At 43.9% G+C, this 10,727-nt stretch overlaps 2 protein-coding genes across 2 annotated transcripts in view; one reads left to right on the forward strand and one right to left on the reverse strand.

Moving 5' to 3' along the window:
- The window catches only part of rnf123 (ring finger protein 123), a 115,923-nt gene extending 115,657 nt beyond the window's left edge, over positions 1-266 (reverse strand). The window contains exon 1 of the mRNA XM_084464697.1: positions 4-266. The gene's annotated coding sequence lies outside the window, so the exon portion shown is untranslated. The remainder of the gene's footprint in view (positions 1-3) is intronic.
- Positions 267-1,504: 1,238 nt separating this feature from the next.
- On the forward strand, positions 1,505-10,627 carry aldh4a1 (aldehyde dehydrogenase 4 family, member A1). Its single transcript, XM_084464439.1, has 15 exons — positions 1,505-1,650; positions 2,963-3,056; positions 3,267-3,359; positions 3,609-3,656; positions 4,152-4,307; positions 4,695-4,844; positions 5,346-5,420; positions 5,600-5,787; positions 6,210-6,283; positions 6,705-6,901; positions 7,205-7,252; positions 7,404-7,556; positions 8,109-8,230; positions 8,596-8,714; positions 9,325-10,627. Exons 1-15 carry the CDS (start codon positions 1,610-1,612, stop codon positions 9,435-9,437), a joined length of 1,671 nt encoding a protein of 556 aa, XP_084320565.1. The 5' UTR covers positions 1,505-1,609; the 3' UTR covers positions 9,438-10,627.
- The last annotated feature ends 100 nt before the right edge of the window (positions 10,628-10,727 follow it).

Below are 10,727 nucleotides of genomic sequence, written 5' to 3' on the forward strand. Positions count from 1 at the left end.
TACTGCTTCCCGCTGTGATCAGTCTCTCTCTGTATGTCCCCGACGGGTCACCGACCGTGTCTGTCCACGTCTCTGGTTGATTTCAGGGCGAATGGTCGGGATGTGTTACACCGGCTCCGGGCTGTGTGTGTGTTTCCACCAGCTAGTCTTTTAAACCCTCCTCCTCTCCGTGGTCTCTGGTTCCATTCCCCCCCACGTCACGGAGCGTCGGCGGGTTCAAACCCCGCCGCGGCCCGGGCGCGAACTGGATGGGGGGGGCTTCGTCATGGGGTCGTGACTCAGCGCGGGTGGGCTCCAACTCTTCTTAAGAGGCCTTAAATGTTAAGTTTTAACTTTCATTTTTGTTTCTGTCAATACAAGGCAAAACATCTACCGATTTTTAAAGATTTTATTTTAAACTGTAGTGTTTTTCCGCCATCAGATCAATGCAATTAGAATAGCAAAGTCTATAATATAATATAATAAAACATAATATAATATAACATAATATAGAATTTACTAGAGTGAGCAATTCATTATGATAAATAAGACATTGGAAAATAATGGAATAGAATTGAATAGAAAATAATATAATAGAGAATGGCATTTTGTTAGATACAATAAAATAGAACAAAACAGCACAGAATACAAACTAATACAACACGATAAGTGGCTAAGTATTGTGTTACAATGGCCTTATAACATGGAGCCTACAGCAGACATGAGACATGGCTCCATCTTTGACTTCTAACATCTTCTCTAACAAATATCCAGGCCTAACAGGAGTTAGATATTACAAGTTATAAATATATAACATTTAACATGTATGTCTCTCAGTTTATCAGGCGGCGTAGCATCACCCACCAGATGACCAGCCATTGACCCTGTGAGCAACAGCGCTCTCTGGTGGCCGCGGCTCAGCATTGAACCTGTGCGCAACAGCGCCATCTGGTGGCCGTGGCTCAGCCATGCTTAACGTTTTTTCCGACGGTTCCAACTTTGAAGTGCATCAACAGAACAACACAAAACTACCGAGTTGGTGAGTTGGTGGTCAAATCACGGTGGGGCTCATTGACCATGGGGTTTATTTACGTTAAACAGATATCTTATATACAATTAATAAAACGGAAAACGGATGTATGTGTGGTGGGACTACCGAAGATATCGCGACATGTCTCCTGGACTCAGAAGTCACGTCCGCGTGCCTCCAATTTAGACGCCTCTCATTGGATATGGGGTGTTTTTTTCTTCTTACACCTTCCACGGTTCATACCATCCTGCATACGGTACGTCTTGGGATTATGTGCGTGTATAATGTATACTCTATTGTAAAACAGTGCTTTTGGTGTTTCTGAAAATACAATTTATGATTATCGTTTACAATTCAAGGTCTATTTTGTGTTCATATATGAATATTCACTCGACACAGATATAAAACATATTCCTTTATCAACCGCGCACCCCCGTACGGTGATGGTCTCTTCCATGGCTCAGTCGCTCACTGTAGGTCAACCTTCTTCTGGCTAGCTTCGCTGTATATAGGATATCGGCACATGTGTTCAATCATAGTTCTGTATATCTGACAACTGTACTCATTTAAATAGTTTCCTTCCACAATTCAATCTGTAACATGATCCGCGTGAGGTCGACTCTGGTCTGTTCGTGGAGGGGGTAGGTACCCTTATAACCTCATCGTTGACTCATATTAATTTAGTCATTTGCAACATGGGGGGTTTGATGTTTGAGCTGATTGGTAAACATTTTTGTGCACAGACAGCTTGTAATACGGCCTACCACTGGGTCTAGCATGACTGAGGTCCCATGGTCAAATGTAACATAATACGGATCGACTCTGAGTGTGTTTGCCTGAATGTTATGCAATGTTTTCCATAGGCTGCCTTGCAGTAAGCATATGCATATGCACCCGTACAGTAACGTTGTATAGTTGATTAACCAATTAAAGGCTACTGCGAAACATATGCATTAGGATTTTTAAGCAAGCAAATGCATGCATTTTCTGTAAGATCTGCATCCCAAAGCAAAGCCATCCTTGATGAATGAAATGTTTTTCCTTTCGCTGCTGGGCCAGCTGTTAAAACAATTGGTCAAGGAAACACAATACACACAATCGCCATCTCTTTATTATCTCTGACCCAGCGGTGTCCATGAGCCCTGAAACCAAAACAAAAGTCCCCTCCTGTCCTTGGGAATCGAACCCATATGTGCATGGTAACGTGCATAGAATGTGGAGTTTTTAGAATAAATCCTTATCGGTCTGCACCTCCTACTCGTTACTGTTTGCTATCAAACCTGTAACCTTAAGTTGACAAAGTTGAGACCCGTAGTTAATCATACATGGAGGAGAGAAGGCAGTAGTGAAGGCCAGCTGTGGAACATTGTTTCAGTGCCATGTGTCCTAAAAATACTTAATATTACGATACTATACTAGTATCGATACTACGATACTACTTAAAACCAACCTGGGTACATCACGACAGAATGGTGTGTTGTTGATAATGGTGCGGTGTGTGCAATTCATCAATGGTTAATTGTGGATACATGATGGCATACTATTGTTTACATGCACTTTACCTTCTGTTATTGGTCTAATATCATCATTGACATGACAATAGTCAGGGGATACCATTGGAATCCAACGTTTCTGGAAAACAGAGATTCAAGTTAGAACTAGTTTACTTTGGTCTCAGTGGTGGCAGGACCTGTTTATTTATTAAATGAGTCCAAACTCCTCCAGCCGGTTGCAAGATTTCCGTGGTCTAAGTTAATCCCATTCAGTACAATGAAAACTTCTAGTGGAATTCTCTAATTCCTGCTGCCTGAGCCACAACCACACAGACCAATAATGCTGAGGGAGTGTCAGGAGATTTCTTGTTGATGGCGAGAGGCGTTATAATGTCGATCACGACAACAGTTGTTTTTTTTGATTCCCGTTAAAATGGATCTGTGTCTTTTGTGTTTTAAGGTTCCGGACGTTTCCACGGGCGGCCGTGGAAGTGAAGAATGAGCCGATCCTGGGCTTCAAAGAGGGCAGTGCGGAGAGGAAGGATCTGCTCAAGGTTTGTTCACCCTCACAGACAACAACAGTCAAACTCCTAGAAACGTTAACCTATCATAGCTATTCAACGCTGTCTAATTCAGCTGCTTGGAATCCAGAATTTCCCTTTCCTTTGTTGCGGGCTTATCAGATAACACTCAGACAACCGTCAGATAACGGTTATCTGAAATGCTTCCTCACTAAGCAATCACTCTTGTCTCCCTCTCTCCAGGCCCTGGGCGAGCTGAAGGGAAAGACGGAGGAGATTCCTTGTGTGGTTGGAGACGAACACGTGTGGACCAAAGATGTTAGATACCAGTTATCGGTGAGACAGGATAGCCCGCTAATCTCCACTGTTAACGATTGTTCCATTTAGCGCACAAACATTGATACTTCGTAAAGCAGGGATATCAATGTTCAAATATGCTTGCTAAAGATTAAAGGTTAATTTGGGCCATTTGCAAGCAGTCATTGAAAGACAAACAATAAAATTAACATATCAGTTACTGTTTAGGTTTTGTGAAGATGAGATTACTTTTAAATTGTCTGTAAATTTTATGTTTTTAATTCACAGCCCTTCGATCACTCACACAAGGTGGCAAAGTTCTGCTATGCTGACAAGGTAATCGTTTTATTTAGTATTTGGTTTTCAAACATTGTAAATGCTTACAGACTCCAGATGCCCTTGAGTCATGGTAGAGGGCACCTCGGGGAAACTCAGGGATGGGATAGAGTGCTGGGAGGTCAGGAGGTCATTCAGATCTTAAGGTTGCAGCATCCTAACCACAAACACTAGAGAAAGTTATAGTACATACACGATACATGCAGTAGTACGGTCAAGCTGAAATAAAATATGGTTTAAAGACAAGATAGATAATTGGTAAATGATCTATATTGCTTCAGAAACTTTGCCTGAATAGTCTCTGAACTTATTATTTTAGGTTCTGTTTCCTTGTATTGCTTTATTTAGTTAATAGTGAAATTGTTTGTGCTGGATTCAACCAAGCGCTGATGCTATCCAGCAGTCCCATACTGTCTCATGACTGTGCTCGGTGCCCACAGCAGAGCGCTAATGCCAACCCCCAATCACTGTTCCGTCCTGGGTTTCTACCAACAGGATCTCCTCAACAAAGCCATCCTGGCGTCGGTGGCGGCGAGGCGGGAGTGGGACCTGAGGCCGGTCCAGGACCGTGCCCAGATCCTCTTCAAGGCCGCTGACGTCATCAGTGGACCCAAGAGGGCCGAGATCCTGGCCAAGACCATGATCGGTCAGGTGAGGCCTGGGGGGATCAGGGGTCACCGCTGGGGTCTGTGGGTGCCAGTGGAGGGGGTCTTTTTCTGAGGCATCATGGGAAATGCTACCTGAATAAGATTAAGAATCACAGTGTGTCTTCAGATTAGTTGGTAGGCATTGTTCATCTCTCTCTCTCCCTAGGCTAGGTCTCTCTCTCTCTTCCTAGGCTAGGCTTCTCTCACCCCAGGCTCTCTCTCTCTCTCTCTCTCTCTCTCTCTCTCTCTCTCTCTCTCTCTCTCTCTCTCTCTCTCTCTCTCTCTCTCTCTCTCTCTCTCTCTCTCTCTCTCTCTCTCTCTCTCTCTCTCTCTCCAGTCTAACTCTCTCTCTCTCTCTCTCTCCAGTCTAACTCCCTCTCTCCCTCCCCAGGGTAAGACGGTGGTGCAGGCGGAGATCGACGCGGCTCCGGAGCTTATCGACTTCTTCCGCTTCAACGCCAAGCACGCCATCGAGCTGCAGGACGAGCAGCCGTTGGACGCGGACGGCAGCACCAACACCATGCTGTACCGCGGCCTGGAGGTCAGAGGTCACACCCCGCCCGCCACAGCGCCGGCCTGGCACTGACCTCCTGTCGGCTGGCTGCTTTAATGATCCATCAGGGATCTCACCCATTTTAATTCAAACCTGTATTTCTCTTTTTGTCGATCTTACAGAAGTGTTATGTAAAGTTGTGGAACAGGTCACATGATGATATTAAGATGATGAACCAAATGCTCTTTTTCCTATGCTTCATCTCCTTTTGAACCAGACTACTGTTGTCATATAAGCCTATATAGCTATTCTTACATCTACATGGAAACTAACTTTGACATTTGACCTGTTTGTCAAACTGAAACAATGAAAGTGTTGTTAAATGATCAGAATAACATTATCCCGCTGTAAAGGGAAATTCTTATGGCAAGGAAAGGTATTAATCAAAGCCGTTGTCAGTGCAGCCACACTGGTTCTTTCTCTAACTGTGGTTGCATATACAATATATTTATATTATTGTGTGTTTTCCTTTTTCAACAACGCTGTCAGGGTTTCGTGGCTGCGGTGGCCCCCTTCAACTTCACTGCTATTGGTGGAAATCTGGCCGGCACCCCTACTGTAATGGTATGGAAAGGAGCAATTAAGTGGTCTTCTTGACGCCGTAAAGGCTCCACAGCCACCTTTACAGTGTATAAAATAATAATCGTATCAAATCATCCACTTGTTTAATATCTATTAAGTGATTTCCTCTCATGTATCCATATATATGTACGCTTCTTGTTTCCATCATGTGTGGTTTCCAGGGTAACGTAGTTCTGTGGAAGCCTAGCGACACGGCCATGTCGGCTAGCTACGCCGTCTACAACGTGCTGCGGGACTGCGGCCTGCCGCCCAACATCATCCAGTTCGTCCCGTCGGACGGCCCTGTGTTCGGGGACACCATCACGTCCTCGGAGCACCTGGCTGGCATCAACTTCACCGGCAGCGTCCCGTAAGACCTCTGAAACACTGACATCTCTCCAGGAATCTGCTTACTGTGTCGCTTACCGATTGGTGGATGCTTTCATCCAGCGCGGCTCATTATGTTATAATTGCATACCTACATTCTTAGCATGGGTGGCCCTGCTGGGAATCAAACCCTCCAACCCCATGGACGTGTTAATGCCTTGCTCTACCTGTTGAGTGACGCATGACCACTTTACTTCCGGATTGTTTGTATTTGTATGTGTGCGTTTGTAGTGTATTAGTGTATTTGTAAGAGATGAGATAATCATTTAATTTACTTATTTTCTATATAGATTGTTTGTTTTTTTACTTTTCATTGTTTTGTTATTTATTCAACTACTGTTCCATACTTGAATTTCCCAACTGTAACGATTAACGTCTTCTCTTCTCTTGTCTTTCCCCCTGCAGGACCTTCAAGCGTCTTTGGAAGCAGGTGGCCCAGAACCTGGACATCTACAAGAACTTCCCCCGGGTCGCCGGAGGTGAGCTGCCCCAACCGACAACCACATTCTGAAACAGAGAAACCACAATACAACCAAGAAATTCACATTCCAAACTGACAAATCCACATTCCAAACCAATAAGAGCCCATTACATAACTAGTTTAGCTTAGTTTGGTGCTTCCTTGCAGTTTGATTTTAGAATCTTTTTTTTCAGCTATACATCTGTTTACTACATCGTCATGGACATGCAGACAAACTCAGACACACATACCATTGCAGTGTAGTTAATATTACCATGTTAGCATCACCATGTCAGCATCACCACGGCATCACCTGTTAACGTGTTGTGTGTGTGTGTGTGTGTGTATACCAGCATGTTGCCGCGTACGTTAGCGCCTATGTTTGCTGTGTAGCATGCCTGCGTCTCTAACCCAACCCTTCGCCGGCTGTGTCCTCCCAGAGTGCGGTGGTAAGAACTTCCACTTCGTCCACGCATCGGCGGACGTGCAGAGCGTGGTGAACGGGACCATCCGCTCAGCGTTTGAGTACGGGGGGCAGAAGTGCTCGGCCTGCTCCAGGATGTACGTACCGCAGTCCCTCTGGCCCCAGATCAGAGACGGACTGCTGGACATCCACAAGCAGATCAAAGTGGGGAATGTAAGAACGACAGAGACGTTATTACTTAACCTTTTGTGTTCAGAATGCAATACTCGTGACTTCAGGTCAGTTTTTAGGTTACCTTGTTGTGTTGGTTTGACGTCTGTAAGCATATCGTGGAATATATATTGGACCAAACATGTGATACAATGTTTTATCATTTTCAGTGTTTTTCACTTTTGTTGCAGTAATAGCAAGCTTATATCTTTTGTATACTTAAAGTTTCTCTTACCGGCTCACACTTTTCTGTAATTCATTGTTGATGCGTGTTGAAGTAAATTTTTTGACGTTTCTTTTCTTCAGCCCGTGGAAGACTTCAGCACCTTCTTCTCAGCTGTGATCGATGACAAGGTACATACAAGCGTCTCTAAACAGTGAAATGCTGAAATGACTCAACGGTTACCGACGTTGGCTGAGACTCATGTCTTCAAGTGTTTTTCTGCCTGCTTTGTGAATGTAACATAACTATAATGTTTATGGTCTAACTCCTCTGTCCCTGCAGTCCTTTGCTCGCATCAAGAAGTGGCTGGACCACGCCCGCTCCTCCCCCGACCTCACCGTCCTCGCCGGGGGCAACTGTGACGACCGGAAGGGCTACTTTGTGGAGCCCACCATCATCCAGGTCAAGGATCCTCGGGAACCCCTCATGAGCGAGGTACAGAAATGCACATCACTGCTTGGATAATGGCTCATCAATCAGTTGGCCCATGGTGTATAAAGCCAGTACTTTACTTTTCCATTTCACCATCTGGTACCAATATGGACGTATTGTCAACCTCTCCCATTGGTTTACACATTTTCCTTCACCGTTTTGAGGGTGTATATTTTCCTTTGACAATAATTTATTTTGTTAATTGTATTAGTTTTGTCTTGAAGTGTTAGCTGGTGTTGATTGCTAGCAGGGCTTATGTGTTAATACCCTAAGGCTTTTGTCAGTTTAGCTAGATATACATCACATGATCCGTCTGGCTTCTGTGTTTTGTTAGCTCAGATCCTCTATTTCACTCCATGCGTGACTGCCTGCTGCCAAGCCTGGTTACATTGGGTTTCAAATGTAAATGTTTAACCTAGACATTTTTTTAAAACCCTGACATCTCTGCTAATGTAAACATGTTTAGGTTGTTTGGCTGGTTGAATTGGGTTCTTCTTCACAACACACACCTTTTGTGATTGGCTGTTAATCTCCAGTATGTTTTGTCTTTGATAGGAAATCTTCGGGCCGGTTCTGTCGGTGTACGTCTATCCGGACCAGGACTATAAGGAGGTTCTGACTCTGGTGGACACCACTTCCCCCTTCGCCCTGACTGGGGCGGTGTTCGCTCAGGACAAGTAAGTAGGACACGGTGTTAGAGGTGCATTCACACCAGGTTCACACCATGGTAACACACTTTGATCAAACACCAGGTCTGTTCACACTAGGTCAGCGGATATATTCAATTGCACTAAAAAATAGTACTTAGCATTGTGTAGCTTCTTATCCTAGCTATCTTTGCTATATACAGGGAATGGGTTAACCTAACAATTGTTAATGCTCGGCACTTGGTTCTATGAACATCCTTACTGTCCCGACAGCGATACAGTACATTGTTTCACCTTCTTCTGACAAATGTACTTATTGTAAATCTCTTTGGATAAAAGCGTCTGCTAAATGCCCTGAATGTTATAGTAAATGAATTGCGTGTTCCCCATGACAGGAGTGTGGTCGCAGAAGCAGCCAAAGCCTTGAGGAACGCGGCGGGGAACTACTATGTCAACGACAAGTCCACCGGCTCCATCGTGGCCCAGCAGCCGTTCGGGGGCGCCAGAGCTTCAGGTAGGGGGCCTCCTCTCCTCCTATTGGTTCACAGGGAGAGGGAGGATCACTGGGAGGTCACCATTGGAGGTCAAAGCCGTTGAGCTAAATGTGGAATGTGGGTCAGTGACTTCGACACACTGCGGAGGGGTAATTAAGGGGGAGAAGTCGGCTGAATTTGGAGCGTGGTTTAGGGTGCATTGGGACAGGGCCTGGGTGCATGATGGTGTAGTGGGTCGGCTATTTGACTCCCAGCTGAAAGGTACTGGGTTCGATCCCCCATTCTCCCATTCTCCATACACAGCCTTAGCCTGTAGACATCCTTGACCCAGATGCCCATTAAATAAGAAACAAACTAAAATTATTGTTGGTTGCTTTGAATAAAATAAATGGTCTGTCACCAGACACAAACCTACCAGATGAAGCCAACCTTACCAAAGGGAAAGCAAATTTTATTTTCGTAAAAAAATATATTTTTACCATCTTAACCTGTCATACTCCTGTCCAAAGCAGTACACATCCCAGACACGCTGCAGATACTTTGGCCATATCCAAATGAATATCTTTCTTTGTGATTGATTGATTGATTGATTGATTGATTGTTATGTATTGGTTCTCCTTCCTCCCCAAGGAACAAATGACAAGCCCGGCGGTCGTCACTACGTGCTGAGATGGACGTCACCGCAGGTCGTCAAGGAAACTTTTGCCCCGCTGAAGGAGTGGAAATACCCCTACATGAGCTAATCTGGTCGCCTCCCAGCTCCTCTCTCCGTCCCTCTCCCCCTCCCTCCCCCCTCTCTCCCTCCTGTCCTCCGTCCCCAGTTCCTGGTTGGATCCCTCAGCGGTAAAGAGACTCCGAGATTTGTCACCGAAAGGCCATCAGAATGAGTTGAGATGAAGACGCTTCACAGACTCTTCTTCTTCTGTCAGCAGAGCATTTCTCCATGTTCACCAGTCCACCAACGAGGTTGGACTGAACTTTGTTCAAAATGAGTTTGCGCAATTTTATATTTTTAGCTGTTTTGAAATGGAAACTGAACACACCTGTTGGCTCCGTTTGCACCCCTCAGAATCTCAGGATTCAGTCGCCCTGGTTACAGTTTTTATTTAAGCTTTTGATGTTTGATTACCGGTTGAATTTATTCAAAAGAAGATCCATTTACAATCAGAGTTTTCCTTATGGAGAAGTACCTCTTTTAAATTAAACATATTTTAGCCGTATGAAACAAAAACAAAGTTCTTTATAGGAACATAATAATTAACCATAAAAAGTATAGTACAAACTAGAAAAAAAATCAGTATTTTTTTAATCCCAATAAAATAGCAGCCATAGTTATGTTTAGCGTTTGTATGTAAATGTAAAACCTTTATGTAACATTGGCCAACTTCTCATCCGTCCTGATTATTTTGATTCGGTTTTAAAGTTGTTTGTTTGTCTCTTGTTTGGTATGTCGCCATTGCATCCAGAATGCAACAACAGCAAACAAACGATACGCTAGTTAATCTAGCTAACACTTGCTACATAACAACAACTGTAATGCTAACGATAGCCTCCCACGTAGCATTTGCACTTCCTGTTGAACTCCAGAGCTAAGAGGTAGTCTAGATTGTTCTGCTGTGAACTTGTTACTATTGGTGCTTCTAACTAACTGCACTTTCTAAATGAGACATAGCGTCCAGAGTGAATTCTTTGATCGGATCAACAAATCTGGAAAATAATAGTTTTCGTTTATTAATTGTTTACTTTTCAGAAAAGGAGTGGGATGGCGAGGAGTGTGTTTTCCTCAACATTACTTTTGTGCGTTTAATCTTTGTCTATATTATAGCAAAACTGATTTTATCGTCTTCAAAATGTGCCTGTGTTTGCCACACACTGTAAAATAATTTAGGGCAGAATGTTTTTGATAATAGCCTATTAAATTATTATATAATGATATGCCTCTGTTGTTGTTATTGAGTTTTATTTGAGGGTTATTATAACATGACATCATTCAACTAACAGGTTCACCCTACGACACTGGTTCTGACACTTTT

Source organism: Micromesistius poutassou (assembly GCF_964030765.1).
Source record: "Micromesistius poutassou genome assembly, chromosome: 2".
In the NCBI taxonomy this organism is placed as follows: domain Eukaryota; kingdom Metazoa; phylum Chordata; class Actinopteri; order Gadiformes; family Gadidae; genus Micromesistius; species Micromesistius poutassou.

Coding starts and splice junctions, on each gene's coding strand:
- aldh4a1 (XM_084464439.1), top strand. CDS start 1,610: ATGATCCGCGTGAGGTCGACTCTGGTCTGTTCGTGGAGGGG. Junction 1,651..2,962: donor CTGGTCTGTTCGTGGAGGGG/GTAGGTACCCTT, acceptor TTGTGTTTTAAG/GTTCCGGACGTTTCCACGGG. Junction 5,788..6,209: donor AACTTCACCGGCAGCGTCCC/GTAAGACCTCTG, acceptor TTCCCCCTGCAG/GACCTTCAAGCGTCTTTGGA.